This window comes from Gavialis gangeticus, unplaced genomic scaffold, assembly GCF_001723915.1.
Source record: "Gavialis gangeticus isolate Ggan-Ray unplaced genomic scaffold, GavGan_comp1, whole genome shotgun sequence".
Lineage (NCBI taxonomy): Eukaryota > Metazoa > Chordata > Crocodylia > Gavialidae > Gavialis > Gavialis gangeticus.
The window spans coordinates 16,472,639-16,490,975 of NW_017728995.1; the positions used below are offsets into that span (position 1 = coordinate 16,472,639).

Consider the following 18,337-nt stretch of genomic DNA (forward strand, 5'->3'; position numbering starts at 1 on the left):
AAAGAACCTAGAAGGGGGCAAGGCATCTATATGCTGTACAAACAGGTGTTTCTATGGACCAGTGAATCTGATATCCTGACTTAGGCAGAGACCAGTGCCCAGTTTTGTTTTAAACGATAACCTGATTGCATTCACTGTTCTCAGATGATAGAATGAACAGCTAAGGAAGCAGCAATTTCTTCTCCATTGACATAGATCATGATTTTATACCCACGAAAAGCATGTGCATTATTAATACCAAAAACTCCTTAAAGACAGATTTGCAGAGATCTGTTAGTAGGACGCAGCCAAACATTTACTTAGCCAAGGTTTTCCAAAAAGCCAAAGCCTTCCTGTTTTTTGGTGGAGAAAAGTAAAAATGTCATTTTCAGGAGCAAGGAGACAGCCTTTAGAAGTGTGAATTGTGTTTATAAAGGGCTGTAGTGCTGCCCTTAACACAGCAGATCTAAAATCGTATTCACACTCCTGACAAGCTACAGCTTTCCCTTCCACCGTTCTGTTGCTTTTGACACAGGACACATGAGAAAGGCAGGCATATTCTGGCCCTTTAGAAATCAATATTAACAAGGCCAGGTTAAGCTACAAGTACTAGAAGCCAGTGCCTTACTCCTGGAGCGGTATGTTTATTGCAGACACTTGCTTTTCACTTAATACTGTAGTTAAAGGAATAACCTGAGCGGAGTGTAACTGGGACAACCTGAAACAGTAGCTCAGAGTGGTGAATTTCCCCAAGCATCTCAATGGTTTTAATGCCAAGACCCTGTGCTCTGAGGATTTTGCCAGCCCCCCACTGCAGAGGACTCAGAGTGTGATGCAGTCCAGTTCTCCCACCTTTGCACTCCCCTCTTGATTCTTAGGAAAGTCAGGGGTTACTGCTATCCTTCCCTCTGGGTGTAGTCCCAAGCCATTGCTCCTGCCTCTCTTTGCTGCTACTGTCACTCCAAGTAAAAGAAGTCAAGGCCAGAATGGGGCCCCATGGCCTCATGTTTGTAGGGACCTTAGTTTGACCGTGAACATTAGGAGTATTAATTTAGTTTTCTACTGGTGCAGTAAGCATTAGATTCTTGATTCTCACATTAGTTTTACGTGGGTGCAACTTAACTAGAATTTCTGATTGACACCTGGTATAAATGAGATCTCAAGTCCTAGACCTGTTGTTCTGAAGTGGGGCATAAGAGCAGGGCAGGTGTTTGTTTGTCCTTGGCCACTGGTGTTAAAAATGTACCTGTGAACACAAATAAAACCATGGAGGGAAATAATAAATCCCTGTTCCACAACTTGTTTAAAATATAATATAAATGTTCCCTATTATCCAAAAAGCCTCTTTTTACAAAGTCAGAATAATAATTCATGGATAGCTCCCCCTCACTTAAAAATGGCCCCAGTATTACATCCAAACCCAGTCTTAACTGAGGTTACTAGTACTATAGGGTAATGTTTCTTTTTATCAAGATGAATTACAAGTTTTGTGCTTAGTTCTGAGTCTACTGAAATATTCCATTTTATATTCTCATTGCATATTTGCGTAACTTTCCATTTACAGACCAGGGACTACCTCAGACAGTGCAGCGAAAAACCCAATTCAGAAAAAAACACATAGGTTAGAAAGGAATTTCACTTTCTACTGCTTAAATTAAAAAAAATACAAATAAAGGATTGATGGTTTATGAGCAGCTAATATGATAGGGAATGAAGATGGAAAACCACATTTGGAGCTTATTGGTCAAACTAGTAGGATGTCCTAACTGCATTTTTCCTGTTTTAAAACAGGGTGTCCAAAAGGAACCTATGGCCCATATTGCCGGAAAGCATGTAAATGTCTCAATGGTGGCCTTTGTGATCCTATGACAGGAACCTGTGACTGTCCTCCTGGCTTTATTGGAGCCGACTGTAGTAAAAGTAAGCCAGTATTCATTGAGATAATGTAATATATCATATGCTGCTTATATAAAAAGTAGTTATATGTGAGAATACTTAGGATAACAGCTCATCAGTGTAGAAGCAAGCAGGTCCCAACCAGCCTTTGACTGAAGAGCAAATCAAGGACACGTTTACATGAGCAGCAAGGCTGCTCTGACGCACTGTAATTACAGCATGCTGGAGCAGCCTCAATTAATTGAGTCTGCTGGAGCGTGGTTATTACTGCACTCCAGCAGACTCCAGCATCTTGTGTATCAGCATCTGTGGGGGCGCTTTAAAGCTCATTCGATGAACTTTAGTTAAAGTGCCCCCACTGCCATTTTTCAGCATGAGGACTCTGATACATGAGACGCCCCAGGCACTCTAATTAGAGCGGCTCTCAGAGCCACTCTAATTAAAGCCCCCCTGCCACACCCAGAGCATGCATATAAATGCCCCATAATCCCAGTTTTCTGGAAGTTCTCTTGTCAAATGATCTCTCTTCCTTCTCTGTGGGTGCATCTACGCATCGCTGTACTGAAGCACAGCTCAGTAGGGGTGGTTCTGTGCCATGTGCATGGCACACAGGTAGATTTCACTGCTACGTTGCCATAGCAGCACGCTATACCCGGGGAGCACATCGCTATGGTGATGTAGCTGGCAATCACGTGTAGACACAGGTGATTGCTACGTTGCTGTAACACGCTATACAGCTACATACGTCACCATGGGGCGATGTGTAGACGCACCCTATGTATGTGAAACAAGGCCACCATTACCAGGGCTGTAGCCTGTGGACCTGAATCACTTCTCCAGCCAGCTCAATGTGAAAGAGGTACTCAGGCTCTTCTTTTCTGCCCAAACTCTCTTAACTTTCTTTTTCAGTATCGTTCCCCATACCTCTCTTCAGCTCAGTCCCAGCATGGCAGGTTTTCTCTTTGGGGTTGAAGAAGGAATTGAAGAACTCCCATCCAGTTGAGGAGTTTGCTGAGGTATCCACAGCACTAAGTAAAGCACTAAAACAAGCACTTGGTGTACTGCCTGTTGATGAAATTGGGACATTGACAACCTGGGTGCAACCCTTAAAAGTGCAAATTTATAGTGCTTTAACCTCGAAAAATTGTTTCAGTTATATCTCTTCTGTTACTTCATGCAGTTCATTCAGCTTCTTCACAAATACATGTGGTAATCTACATTTTTTCTCTTTGGCAAAGGTATCATCAGTGTTCAGGAAATGAGAGGCAAGGATTTTTAGGGTGATATCTTTTATTGGAACAGCTGCATGGTTGGGATAAAGTTAGACCAGCTTTCAGATGCAAAGCATTGTTCCTCAGCTCTGAAGGGGGAGGCAAGAACTGTTCCTAATAATCGCTGAGCACCTGTATGAGCATGGGGATTACAGCACATTGGAGCAGACTCAATTAATCAAGTCTGCTGGAGCATGCTAATCAGCACGTTCCAGCAGCCTCCGCGTCTCACGTATTCAGCATCCCCACACTTCAAAATGGCAGGGACACTTTAACTAAGGCTTGTCATCACCCCCGCTATCATTTTGAAGCACAGAACAGTGGATGCACAAGATACTGCGGGTACTTTAGAGTGACTCAGAGCTGCTCTAATTAAAGCACACCCCCCCGGCGCACATGTAAAGATGGCCACTGTGGTTGCTTCCCTCCTCAAACCCAAGGAAAAATACCTTACATTAGAAAGCTGGCCTAACTTTATCACAACCATGCAACTGGTCCAATAAAAGATATCACCCTAAAAATCCTTGCCCCTCACACAATTCCTGAACCATCATTCCAACACGACCAGCAAATGTCAGATACTAATTGAAAAAGACAAGGATGCTACTCTAGGGGCGCGTCATGTGGTTAGATTTTGCTACTACTTTGCTGTAGTGGCGCGCTAAAATGGGGGAGCGCACGGCTATAGCCTAGTAGTTGCCCAGCACATGTAGACTCACGTGATTGCTATGTTGCTATAGCACACCATACGGCAATATAGGGCAACATGTAGATGTGCCCTAGATGTGGAAATAGGAAGCATCCATGTTTTCACACTGGATATTTGATAAGGAATTCCAACAGTCAAGTAAATTAGGAAGGAAAAAGCAAGCAGCCCTTTGGATTTTTTTTAAGGAATTTATTTGGATTCAAAACTAAATGCAAGAATTTTGCCTGATTTAAACAAAAAAAAAAGTGGAGGGTGAAATATGGTTCTGGACTTTTAATGAGAAAAGTCTGTGTTTCCTTTAGGTTGTCCTGAAAACCGTCATGGGAAAGACTGTACTCTGTGGTGTTCATGTGGTAAAGGACAGTGTGACCCAGTGACTGGCAAGTGCTACTGTCCACCCGGCTATATTGGACCTGATTGTCAGCAAGGTAATAGAATGAGATCCATGGCCATCTTGTCGGTGTGGGCATTTATAAACACCCACAAAAAGAAACTGCAACACCAAACATTTAAATAAATGATCATTGTTTACAGTTGCTAGGAATTTGTCCTATGCAGTAATCTCTGTGCTCTCTAATTTGTCTGGAGCAAAAAAGGTGGCTTTTGGTATAGCCCTCAGTAAACTGATGGGTTGATAAACCAGCCAGAGAAGGTGAAATCATGCTCCAAACAAGTGCACGGCTCCAGGTCCTTAGTTTAGGCCTTTTCTTTATTAAAACAGAAACATTCAGAATGACCCAAAACAACCCAAAGTCTCATCATGCTTTAGTGTTCTTGGTAGACTGAGTGTGCAGGGATTCACAGTTCCTACAGCCCTCCCCAGCCAAAGCTTCCCTTTGGCAACACCTGCTTGCTGCAAGTGTCTACCTGCCTTACCTTCTTGGTGGTATACATGATGGTGACTTCCCTCCTCTGCTCTTCTATGGATGAGAAAGGAAATGTTATAGAGAATTTCATATAGATTTCCTGTAGGACTCAGGCAGTAATGACAACTTCTAGTTTTAAAGGGCCCGAGAGCCATAATATTGGCTGAGAGTAATGCTGGAGTATTGTTGTTAATAATTTCATATATATGTTATGGTAGTGCCTAAGGACCAAAAAAGAAGGTGGCACTGTGGTATTATTATGCTCAAAAAAATTCTTTGCTCCAAAAAATTTACAAGAGATGGAGGAAAGGGGCACAAAGAAGAGCAAAGAGGCACAAGGAGGGGCGCAAGGAAAGCAAGGAATATACGAGGGAAAGAAGAATCGTGTTAGTTCTGAGGGGAGGCAGGAGGGCATAAGCGAAATGGAAATGGAAGTGAAAGAAGCAGGACAAGGGAAGAGAATGAGGGGACAGGGCAAGGAAGAAGTGGGTGAGAGAGACTATGGCCACAACCCAGCATATATTTCCAGTGGTAGAAATGTCTGAGAAAGAGGTGGGGAGCAGCGAGTGGCTGGTCCACTCTCCCACCTCGCCCACGGGCCCCTACCAGTAGGGGAGGGGAGCAGCAGGGAAAAGCGCTCAGCTCATTCCCTAAACTCTGGTCTGGGGAAGAGGCAGGGACCACTGCCCCACTGCAGACCAGACCTGACCAGGAAGAGAGTGTACAAGCATTCAGTCTTTCAAGACAGTTTTTCTCATAAGGGAGATATTCAAGGTTTCAACCTGAGAGATCTTCATCCCAGAGGAGGCATGTTTCCCCTGGGAGAAACTGAATGAATATTTGTATGCTGGTAGTTTTTACCAGGAGAGCAGTGATTCTCCTGGTAGAAAAGTAACACCTGTATGTGGCCTTTGCAGGAGGCAAGGAAAAAGGCCTGGCATGAAGTGCTAACTGGCACAGGACAGAAGGGTGTACAGATGACCCCAGGCCCAGTGCAGTATTACTTCAGTGCAATATTATATGCTGAAGAGACATTTCCATGTTCACATCTTCCCCCATCTTGATGTGATCTGTTTTGTGATGCTGATTGTTTTAAAAAACTTTGTTAATTTACTGTAGTGTGTCCCCAGGGAAGATATGGTCCTAGCTGCCAACGAATGTGTATCTGTAAGAATGGTGGTATCTGTAGCCATGTGGATGGGTCTTGCACCTGTGGTCTTGGCTGGACAGGAAGTTATTGTGAGAGAGGTAATTTTTTTTCTGTGTTTTGACAAAAAGGTAATTAGCATCAGTATCAGCTTTTATACCATACTGTCACTGTTATTATATGTATTAATGTTATTGGAAGTAAAAGTTTGGGTTAAATTACTCAAAAGACTCTAGTATCCTGATTTTTTTTAAAACTAACAAATGAATTTATAGAAAACTATTAATCCAGGTTGGACTAGCAGGAATGAGATGACCCTAGTAGATTCACTGAGAGGTTTGGATAATAAGGACTGATTACATTCTTCAGAAGTGAAATAGCAACATTACATTTTTCACGGTTGGTACACAATAGCAGAAATATTGGGCCAGATGCTCAATTGGCATAAATCAACCTAGTTTCCTGACTTTGAGAGCCAGGCTGCTTCACACCAGTAAGGATCTGAGTGTACTTAAGTATTTTTCTAAAGAGAACTGCTCGTGCACCTGTCTCCAGTGATTAGGTAATATGACAATGAAAGCTAAGGCAGAAAATATGTCTTTTTTTTGTTCTGTCCCTTCCACCCACAAACCTCAAATTTGAGTAATCATGCTGATTTCAGTATCTACATAATAATATGCTAACAGTAGCAGCTAGACATGGAAGCAGACAGCAATATGTATTTATTGTGATCTGCTCCAGATTTAAGATGTCATAGCAATGGAGCAACTACAGTGCTGCAGAAATAAGTAGGTTGATTGTATTGACACAAGTTCACGTTTGCATGACTTGGCTTTGAACAGGCTGAGGTAAATTTAGTTCGCTAATAGGAGGACTCTGTCCTGTATATGTAAATGCATTTTGTTTTGGCTGAAACTGAGTTCCTTCTATTTCCATTAGACATTTCATGGGAATTACCAGCATTCATAGGCATTACAAAACAAATTACAAAAAAATAGTTGGCTTTTATAAATTATAGATATCTGTAAGAAAATATTAGTGTAAGTGCAAAAAGAAATCTGAAAAGGTGCTATTTTCCTAAGACAGTGAAGGTTTCTCTTGCATATGGACAGACAACTAAACAAATGTGACTTGTGGAAAGGAAGTTGCTTTTGAGGGCTGCACAAGGTCCACAGAATTAAAACTATTTTTCACAGAACTTTGGTAAATTGTTCCCAATTGTAAAGAAATGTCATGAACTCAGAAAGCAGATAAGTTTCAGTGAAGAGAGGAAATTCACAACCAATATTTATCTCAGCTCTGCAAAATGTTGTGTGATTTGTGGTCATTTCTTTCAATGTCTTTTCAGTATGGAGTCAGGATAAATAAGAGGTGGGTTTTTTGTTCTTTCATTTAACAGAATGCCCTCCAGGTAGATATGGCTCTGACTGCCACTTACACTGCTCATGTCAGAACAATGGCACTTGTGACAGGTTTACCGGCTGCTGCCAATGTCCAGAAGGTTACTATGGGCATGTTTGTGAGCACAGTAAGTAGACGGCTATCTGCGAGAAGCAAAACTCCAGCTTTCCACCCAGCTTTGCAAAACTCCAGCTTTGCTTTAGGGCCATGTAATTGGACCCTAATTTTCCAGCAATCACATAAGTCTTCAGAATAGTCTTTTGCATATCTCCCAGGTTCATTCTTTGGAGCCCCAATTCAGGTTAGGGATGTACGTAACTCTGTACACATAAGATGTATGTAACTCTGTACACATAAGCCGTCTCTCTGCAGTAAACAGGATTGCTTATGAGTTTAAAACAAATACACCTGCTGAAATACCTCCTGGAACAACAACAGCCCATAACAGTTATTACTACTGGGGACTTCTTGTGAACTACAGGCTACAGGAGGGCATTATACATTTTCTATGTAGACTTTGTTTCCCAAAATCAAAATAACATTTTGGCATTTTTACTTCCCAGCCTGCCCTTCTGGATTTTTTGGTCTAAACTGTCTTCACTCTTGTGACTGTAAAAATGGAGCCAGTTGCAATATAGTGACTGGACAATGCATATGTCCTGCAGGTTATCAAGGGATCCAGTGTGAAAAGGGTATGTGTGAATTTTTTATTTTAAAAAATGAATGTCAGTACACACAGATTTGGACTGCTTGGGTATTTTGGGTTCTTGATTCTGTGTTTTACAAAGAATATTTATCAATGGATATTTTAGGATCCTATTTTAAGCATTTTACTGTTAATTCTGTGCAAAGAGCATCCGAATTAATGTCTTCATCCACTACCTGAACATATTTATCATGCTCTAACATTCCTCTTGTTCAAAAGGATGTTCCCAAAGAAAAATAATGACATCTTTTATCAAGACTTTTCCATGATGTTTTATATCACCCTGACGCTATCTTCTTACCAGTGGCAAATACCTTCTGCCTTAGAGAAAGGGCAACAATGATTTGCAGTAGATAGGTATCAAAAAATCTGACTACAGGGGAAAAAAACATGTATAAGTCAGAGCTTGGATGCTACCCTGAAACCCCAAAAGCCTTTGATTGTTTGCTCGTTATATATGTGGATGTTTTCATTTCCATAACTGTCTAAAATTGTCATTAGGAATACTGTTAAGCTCAATGATATATTGTGGCAGTGAGTTCCTTATGTTAATTGTCTTAAATACATTTATATTACCAGCTTTAAATAAGCTGATTATAATAAACTTATTTATTAAACAAAATTATCACTGCCATATGAAAATGCTATTATGTCTCATTAAAATGGGTTGGTGTTGTATAATAATCTTCTGATAACTGCATCTTAACAATGAAATGCCTAATTACTGCAGTCCTTAGGCATATTGCATAGGTGTATGATAGGTTCAATTAGATTCAACCCACATAAAGAGAGGCTGTAAATGCTACGTCTCTTGATTCATTTCAGAACTCACAAACTGTCCTATGAGATACGCACAAAAGATTCAGACAAGACAATGTTTCTTGCAAGTATAAAGCATCTAACTAGTTTATTTTTTGTTAGGCTGTAAACTGGGCTGGTTTGGCAACAGGTGTCAGTATCAATGTGAGTGTGGAGGAGTAGCTCTATGTGACCCAGTGACTGGAAAGTGCCTTTGCCCCCCTGGCAGGACTGGAGACAGATGTGGCAGTGGTAAGATCATTAAATGTCTCTCAGGGTTGGTATATACATAGTTTTTGTACCTTTGTCTAGGTTTACAAATTCTTACAGTTAAATCAGTGCCATTCTTGAGTGTTGGCACTGTGGAAGAATTCCATCCCAGTTTCTTCCCAGTCACTACTATTAGGTATTTTCCTTGCCATTGTTTTCTCACCTGTCTGTCAATTTGGCTGTCCTGGGTTATTGCAGAGGTGAGGAACTTCAGGGAGAGGGTGGGAACTCCCCCTATCTACTGTGTTAGCCCTGACCTCATGGCATGGGGGCAGGGGCTTGAGCCCATGTCACTCTCTTAGGTGATCAGTGATGCTTTTTAAATTGACTGGTCCGCATCAAACACCTGGCCTTGTTTGGGTCTTGAAGGTGATGTCAAAAGGGCTGTATAAGCTAAAACTCCTCAGGACAGTGGCGATGCGTAGGGGGTGCACGGGGATGCACATGCACCCCATGAGAGTGCTGGTGACCCCCTGTCAGCCAGCATTCATGGGCAGGGGGGCAGGCGAGAGCGCTGGTGCCCTCCCTGAGAGCACTGGCCAGGGAGTGCTCCAAGAGAAGCAGTGGCCAATCCCGCCAACACGTAAGTGCCAGCGGCGCATCTGGATGTGCCAGTGGCATGCCACTGCCAGTTGTAGGTTGGCAAGATTGGCCATGGGGGGACTCTTCCCCCCCCCCAGTTTGCCAGTTGCTGACTGTCCTGTCAGGGGGGCAACTGCACCTCCTGACTCAGGAGACACCAGTCACCCATGCCTCAGGAGATGGGGCAGCAGCCATGTTAAGTCACATACAGCTACTGGAACATCTGCAAATCTTTGTCTCTCTCTCAGGATGCTGAAGTGAGTAAACTACCTGGAACTCATCTAGATATATGGCTTACTGTAATGTAGAAGCGTGTCAACCAGCTACTAAGCTGACACTGTTTGCTCTGGGTTATTCTTTGATGCTTCTTTATCCTGTACCCTTCCCCAAGCCTACCTTCTTTAACCAACAAAACTATCCACTATAACAAGCATAGTGGACTTGCTGGGACAGGGACTGGGCATGCCTTTTCTAATTCCTGTGCTTGGCTGACTAAGGGAGGCTACTTTCTGTGCTTCAGGCTTAAGGAAGCACCCCAAGTTCTTGCAGTGGGTCCAGCACCCTCAAGGCCTACTAGGCCTGTGTACCCCAGGGGGCACGTGGCCCAGAAACAGTCCAGACCCCTGGGTGGTGGCAGTCATTAATATCTTATGACTATAAACTGCACTGCTATTAACATCTTCCTAATAAGGAGGGAAGCTGCAAGGTGCCCCAGCAGGAACCAGAAGGCATCAGGGCAGGAGAAAGGGAGGAGTGAGGAGGAGGGGTGCGTGGTATTGAGTTTGCATAGCATATGAGGTTAAAGAGAAAAACAGCAGGTGGCCTAATGACTCTTCATAGGCTGTGCTGTGGGCAGTGAGCCCTGCAGTCTCATGGGGCTTGCTACTGCCTCCTCCCCATGCATCAAAGGGAATAGGGAGTGGCTCCCAGCCGCAGCTGTGTCCAAGCTGATGTGTTGTTGATTAACTGTTTAACTGACATGATTAGAGGAGGTTAAACACATAATTTTTTTTAATGATATTTACATCCCTATTTCTAAACTGAGATAGCCGGAGGAAAACTGTTTGTGGAGCATACCTAAAGATACCCTGGCTTCTGCTTGACTTTAGACTAACACGGTGACTACCCTAACTCTTTCTGCATACCTGATCTGTCAGTTCTTCTATGCTTTACCCACTGCCCAATATGAAAGGACAGAGTGAGAATGTGCTATGAATGTTCAGATTTCAGGAGAGTCTCTCTCAGGTCATGCAAACTGGGCATGAATGAATTTATGTATGTGTTGTGCAGGGGTAGTTGCAGGGCTTTGCCAGCCAATGTAAAGATAGTCAAGAATCTGTAATCCTGCCCCCATGCGGAAACACAAATAATTGCCCTTGGGGAACAGTTACTGCTGGCTTTGGGCTGTAACCTGTAAATTTAGGTTCTGACTATATTGGGTCCCTGGGCATAGAGTGGGAGAAAGCAGATGATGTTTGTTTCTTAACAATGGTCCAGAGCTCAGGAAAGAGTCAGTGGACTCCAAGTGGAATCCCTTGGTTTACATATGCAAAACTTTAGAAGTCTTGGTTCAGAGATGATACCTTTTTATTAGACCAAGTAAGAAATCACAAAAAAAATTACCTTTCTTTGCGAGCTTTCGGGCACATGCACCCCTCTTCAAGCTGGGGGGAAAGCAATTATGGTAAAAGTCCCCTTTTATAAATATCACTTGGGCTGTGTGTTAGGTAACTGAAAGTGCTGACAGGCATGGAAAAAACCCCCCGCGCATTACTGTAGGAGAAATCTCATTAGTTGGACCCAGCTCTGCAGTGTCTGTATAGATCAGGTGCTTTTTGGTGTTTTTATCCAAAGCCAATTCAATCAGTAATCACCTAAAGGCACAAAAAAGCCCTGCGGAAATGCCCAATCTATACAGATGTTGGGCAAGCAGGGTCAGACTAGCACAATGACTCTTCTGAGCATGCATTGCTCTTGGTGCGGGGGTGCACTGAGCTTAAAGTGCCATTTTTAATTATTTTTTTTTAACATCTGCAAGCAGTCTGATTTGCCCAGGGAAGCAGAATTCTTTCCTTCATGCTAAGATTATAAAATGGGCAAGAAAATTCTGTTTCAGAGAAAACCAAAAGAATTGTATCCTAATGAAATCACGACTGTTATGGGAGAACACAGATGGCAGTTGAAATTCTTGGGGCAGATTCTGATCTTTTCATCATGCTGAAGAATTCTGAAGAAACTAGAGAGAGAAATGGAATGACCCCAGTCATCTAAAAACACATGTAAGAGTTAGAATCAGGCCTCAAATTCAAATGATAAGAAAGACAGAAGGACTGTATCTAGTGTTGTGTCTTGAGGCCTTAGCTGGAGCTGCAATGTCGTAGAACGCCAGAGCTCCTTTTCAGGGACAGTCTCCCCGATTTTTTTTCTTAGGAGACCACATGAAGCAGTTACAAATGTAGCATATTATCAATGAGAAGGAGAGGTTAACTAATTGCTGGGAACTGAAGAGTTGGTACAACCCAAAAGAGTTCAAAAAGAAAATGACTTGTTTCCCCTGCTGTACTGTCCTGTGGTCAAAATCAAAGTAACTCAATCTCCAGACCTTGTGGTCTGAATGAGCAACTGAACCACACTATGCAGTGAGTAAGGCTGCACGAATCCAAAAATCTTTCCAAATGAGGCTGGAAGCAAGACTGAAACACAAGGGGGAAGCTTAGCACCAGAAATGGGAGAAAAATATCTGCTTCTTGCAAACGAAAGGAGTAATTTTTATGTTATTAAATTAGCTATAGCAACCTCCATCCACAAAAAAACTGTTATGTTTTGGGGCAGGTTTTATTTGCATTTTTATTTTCAATTAGGCTCAGTTCATCTGTGATATAACTGCAAGCAGCTGTGACTATGCAGCTGCTATAAAGATAAAAGGCCTGATTTTAATTTGAACTCTGGTAAAGCACCCATTAAACAGGCAAAATCTTAATTAAAAAAAAAGAGGATATAACAGACTTTTATGGGGGGCTCTTTTTCTGTGTTAAATTAACATTGCAGACTTTCTAACAGATGTCTTAAATAGACATTGTTATTAACATGAAAATGTGGTATTACATACATTAAAATCAGGTCCAGAGGTGTTCATGGAGACCCTGTCTCATAACATTTCCTAATTGAAAAGACTTAAGTCTCTGAGACCAAGTTAAGAATTCCCCCACACATCAGGGTAGCAGCTGAAATGGCACTGGGAAACATTTGTATTTATACAATGATGGATGTGGTAAAAGACAGATGATAATTAAAAACTTAGTGATATTTTACCTGTCTGGGGAGATCAGGTAAATAAAATGCCACAAAGTTGGCATAAAGTCTACTGGAATGGCTGTTACAAAATCATCTGCAGTTTGACGGGGCTTGTGTGGGGTTTAACTACAACGTGTCTAGAGAGTCAACGTTGGTAGTGGAGAATTCTGAAAGTCAGTAAATCTGTCTGTGCTGAAAGTGCTTTCCTGAAGAAATTCCTGACTCCCTGATGGCCAATCCCCTGATGTGCTGGTTTTTTAGAAGCTGTTTGCCATAGCGGGAGTTTCTTTAAGACATTTGAACAAAGAATTGGCCAGATTTGATGGTGAGGGACACATACAGGCTTCAAGGTTCCCCACAAGATGTGTTGTTTATAATTGTAACTTCAATTAGGTTTCGTAGTACCAGCAGAGTGTTTGACAGCAGAGCAAGGAAGGGTGCAAAATGGTCATGAGCTCTCTGACCAGATCTTCAGCCACTTGCAATGAACTAATATCAATAGCCAATATTATTTTCATCGCACCATCTGAACTCAACAGAGCTTTAACATTGTACTCCCACTTCACAAATCCTCAGAGAGGTTTGCATTTGAACCCATTCCAGTGGAAAAAGCCAAGAACTATGATTCCTTGAAAGAAATATCCCTAGTTTCATGCTGTATATGGTGCTTTCCCTGAAATTCTGATACTTGCCAGTTTTACGCTAGGTTTGCTATTCCATTTCCCAACCGCTGTTGAGGGCAGGGCTTATACTGAGGTTCTCTAATGGACTGCAGCTGCCAGTTCGGACACTGATTGCCCATCTCCTCCCCTTTTTTCCTCCCCTTCCTTTTCTTGCCAGACCCTCTTCTTCAGTGGGACAAAGTTGCTCAGTGGCAGAACTATTTATGGTTTGAAATCTGTGTATTAAACATTTCTTAAATATATTCATTTTCCAGAATGCAGGTCAGACCAGTATGGCCCTAACTGCTCTCTACAATGCCAGTGTGCTAACAAATCCCAGTGTAATCCTCAAAATGGAAAGTGCAGGTGCCCTTCTAAGTGGATGGGGCCAACATGTGAAGAAGGTAACGTAGAACAGAGATTGATGACCTCTCTTAATAGAAAAATGCATGCAGTTTCTATACTGAGTTAGAAGAGAAGGTCAGTAATAAGCCAGCTTCGTTTTTTCCTGGGGGTTTCACTAGCTTATTCCAGTGTAACTCAGGCTCAGGGTCCATGGCAGCAAAGGCCCATGAAGGAGTTGCACTGATGTGAGCTATTCACGATACCCACTCAACTACCATTCTGTTTGGGCACCTATTCGTGTGCAGGGAGGCTGCTCTGACACTCTGCAATTACTGGGAGCCATTCTAATTAAAGCACCCTCCCCCCAACTCCCAGAATATGTGTATAAACACTCTTTGTTACCAGACAATTCTGCGTTTAGTTTGAGAAATACTTTGGGACCTGTAAATGCAAGAGGCTTTGCTACTATTCCTGAGGCTGTTCATTCTGTCTGTGCTAGGACATTGTCATAACCTAGTCCTGGTCCTCTGCTTGTGGATGAAGGTGGCATTTGAATTAAGAGCAAAGTGGGTAATCTATATTATATCTCAGAATTACATAACTTCTGTTTCTGTTTAACTCTCTAGGTGGCCCTGCAAAGCTTCCTTCTTATGAAGGACAAGCTCAAGAAAGAGGAAGTATTTTTCCAAGACATCAACAACAGTAATGTGTGGACTACTAAACAGGCTGCTTGATATGCACAGATAGTATTTAAATTTGGATATGAGAACTGGTATTTGGTTCAGCTTGAACTGTACTGAAATATGCATATTTCTTCCTGGAAGACTACAGTGGCTATTGGATCCCAATCACAATGAGAAGTAACAGACCCATTGACAGTGAGCCACACCAAACACTAGTGATCTTCTAAACCCTGTTGACAATCAGACTGGAATTAATGTCGATGTCGTGGAATTATAAGGCCAGTAGTTTCTGTTCTGAGCATGTAATCTGACCACTTGTGTATAGCACAAGCCACAGGACTTCCCTGACTTAATTCTTCCTCAAACTATGGCATGTCATTAAAATATGTGTGTGTATATAATCTCAATTTAAAAATTGCTTCTGATGGAGCATCCACCACAGCCCTTGTTGTTAATTAGCCTTGCTGTGAAAACAATTGCAGCATATTTCTACTCTGAATGTGTCTAACTGATGGATCTCAAGCTTAGATCTTGTTTATAGACGTGATATATCTTCCAAAGGATAAGGTGGACTTTATCTGGCTCTTATTATATTGCTGTCCTGGAAGTTGAGCTTATACTGGTTTATCAGAGCAAACTATTCAGTGGCTCTCTGGGAGAACATACCTTTCCATCACAGAGAAAGTTATGTCTTTAATGGGAGGGGAAACAGGCAGAAGAAGCTGACTAATTGGCTGAAATAAGGCTTTACATTCGGGGTGTTTTTAATGGTTCAACATTTTTTCAACGTAAGTTCTCAGGCCCCTGAAACGCATTGTACTTAAGACATAATTAACTGGTAATCATATCTCAAGTAGTGACCTGGCCACGTATTTATTCAATTAATGGTGTGATAATACCAGGAATAAGTGTCACAATTTTAAAACAAAATATATGTAATAACTTTGTCACTGGTTCCTATCAGACCTGTCATTGAACATGTGGCCTCCCCCAGCAGGGAGCCCCAATCACTGACAGAGCTCCCACCCCTCTTCCCCCCAGTCCTTTGCTGAGAGCTCCAACTGCTGACAGAGCTTCCAGCCATGGGGGCACCCTGCGCTCCTGTGCCTAGGAGCCCTGTATGCTGAGTGGAGCTTCCCGTTGTGGAAGCATATAGTGTACCCCTGCAGCTGGGAGCTCTGATCACTAATGGGGCTCCTCACCCAGCAGCAAAGATTTCTGGTACTGCAGGAGCCTGGGATCATGATCTGGGGCTTCCCCTGCACCAGCAAAATGACGTGATAGGATCTGATGCTTGATCCCACAGTTGCGTCTCCTGCCGTGCAGGTGTGGCGTGGCAAGGAACGTAATTGCAGGGATTGCACATCAGATCCCTTTGTGCCTTCTTGTTAATGTCTGCCAGTGGCCTCGGTTCCTGAGAACACATCATCGGGGTTATTGCAAAAATAACTGGTTCTATTTTGACAGGTTATTTGCTCAACATCACACTAGGTAACTATAAAGAAATAATATTCTGCATTTTAGTGTCCTAAGTTAAGTAGGGTGAAAGATTAAGTGTACCATTTAAGCCGGTACAATTGTTCTGCTCTGGAAATTATACACGTGTGGGTAAGAACCTTCCTGTGTGATTAAGTAAGAAGTGGAATTTTCTTTAAAGTTTTTAGGCATATACAGTCCTTAGACTCTTTAGGATAAAGAGCTCCATGTTTTAGTACTCAGTCCTCTTCATGCACCACAACAATAGCTACTTTTCAGGAAAAAGCCAATGTCATCTTAAAGCCATGCCCCTACTGCTTCCTTGCCAAGTCTGGGACCACTGCTGGGAAAGAAGCCCTGTCCACTCAGTCCTGCTAGGGTGCGTGAAAGCCTGGCAGTTAGGCAATATATATACTGGGCAGACCTGAGCTTGTGACCCAGCACTGTTCCTGAGGCTTTCTTGAAAGTCGATTGCATGTGGCCTCAGAGTCATAATTGCAATAATGGTTTTCTTGTTCTTTTCTTTCAGTATTTCAGATTAAATATCAAGCACTCCTAGCTTCTCCTGTCACAGCTCTAGGAAGGCATTAGCTGTCTAATAAGTAACAAGTCACTAATGCTCACCTGGGACTTGAGCTGAACTAGGATCATTGGAAGCAATAGAGGTTTGGGTGGGGTTTGTCAAGCATAATGGAAGCATGATTGTTGTTATCCATCACTTAATGGCTATTGAAACCCATTCCAAAGACAGTAATGATCCTTGTGACTGTAACAGAGCTAATTAACCAGCTGTGCTTTGAGACAGAAAATCATAAGACCTAAGTCTGATATCCCACCAGTTTTCTTGTGTGGACATAAGTGGAGTTATTCCCAATTTTTAGTGAGATGGGGGAGACTAGAATTAGTGATTTCCTAGAACTACTCAGAAACAGGTAGCTCTCAGCAGGCCCGTGTCACTAGCTACCACCATCTTACATGTCTTTTTAAGGACACACAGACCTCATTTTATCAGGGGTGTAAATCAGTAGTAACTCCAGTGAAGTGAATGAAGTCTATTAGATAAGACTTGTGCAAGAAAAGAATCAGATGCCCTGTTTTTAACTGCTGGAGAATTACAACGTAAGGCAAGAGTGACGGACAGCCCTTAACTTTGCCAGTATACTTATTGGTTAGTAAATAGTTCTAAGAAACCATACTTATTGCAATGGATATGTTATGTTCAGTATTTTTCATCTGGGATGTTACTAATAGTCTGTGGAAGAAATATTTGGTTTGTTCACTGATTACCTGAAGAACAAAGAACAGACTTTGGTTAATCCTCTCTTATAAGGGTATGTAGTGTTTATTGTTTTGATATATAATAAAATGTAATATGAGCAGTTTATTAAAGAAGCAAACTTTAAGAAGCCATATTTTTAAGTAAATCTGTGTTTTTAAAGATTTTTTCTTACTATACACCAAACCATTTAAGCATATGTTTGTTTACATTTTGCACAATACTTTAATATTAGCATTGTAAATATGTACTATAAATGAATAAAGCATTTGTATGTACTGTTTTTATAACAATTATGCACTTACGATGCAAAGAAAAATCCTTAAGAAAAAGTGAATGATATTGATTCTGTACTACAGTATTGGAAGCCAAATAGATCCATTTCAACATTTAAAAAAACCACTTTCCCATTTGGGTAGAAATAGCTTTTTTACTTCAAAATGAATGCTATATGAATGCTAGTAAAAGAAAAACAAAATTTTTAAGTGAAAATGAAAATGAAAACATCAAAACAAAGCTCGCTGAGCTGAAATAATTTTTAGATTTCCACTAGTGAAAATTTCCAGACTTCAACAATTTTTTCAGGACCGAAAAACTAGTTCTTGCAAGACTCTTGTTTTATTAGCTATTCATGGTTATAACGTGTTTGGAAACCTACTTGGTATGTCAGAAATGGAGGTTTTGCTTCTCTCTGGGGATGAACAGACTTACCAACAGTGAAATGATGTGCCTACGTAATGTTGTTCATTAAACTACATGAGCTTTTTTGGCATAGGAAAGTTAGCATCCATTGAGCTCATTTTGTCAAACTGTGGCCAATGAATTGTATTTGTTACAAAAACAGTATCATATTTTTAATGAATTATGATTCTGATTAGTAAAGGTCCAGTCTAAAACTGTTGGTAAGGGCTATGTGTATTAGTGAAACATGTTTAGAAGTGAAAACTTGAAAGAAGATGTTTGAAATACATATATT

At 41.6% G+C, this 18,337-nt stretch overlaps 1 protein-coding gene across 6 annotated transcripts in view; it reads left to right on the forward strand.

Annotated features, from left to right (window-relative positions):
* LOC109287955 (multiple epidermal growth factor-like domains protein 6) overlaps nucleotides 1-17,877 on the forward strand; it is a 360,336-nt gene extending 342,459 nt beyond the window's left edge. For 3 of the 6 annotated variants that reach the window (XM_019503252.1, XM_019503253.1, XM_019503254.1), the window contains 8 exons: nucleotides 1,771-1,899; nucleotides 4,158-4,283; nucleotides 5,841-5,969; nucleotides 7,268-7,396; nucleotides 7,833-7,961; nucleotides 8,897-9,025; nucleotides 13,857-13,985; nucleotides 14,553-17,877. In XM_019503252.1, coding sequence (XP_019358797.1) covers nucleotides 1,771-1,899; nucleotides 4,158-4,283; nucleotides 5,841-5,969; nucleotides 7,268-7,396; nucleotides 7,833-7,961; nucleotides 8,897-9,025; nucleotides 13,857-13,985; nucleotides 14,553-14,632 — 980 coding nt within the window. In that variant the 3' untranslated portion in view covers nucleotides 14,633-17,877. Of the gene's footprint in view, nucleotides 1-1,770; nucleotides 1,900-2,784; nucleotides 2,892-4,157; nucleotides 4,284-5,840; nucleotides 5,970-7,267; nucleotides 7,397-7,832; nucleotides 7,962-8,896; nucleotides 9,026-13,856; nucleotides 13,986-14,552 lie in introns of those variants that run through there. The other 3 variants (XR_002095029.1, XR_002095028.1, XM_019503256.1) reach the window with 3 other exon arrangements.
* The last annotated feature ends 460 nt before the right edge of the window (nucleotides 17,878-18,337 follow it).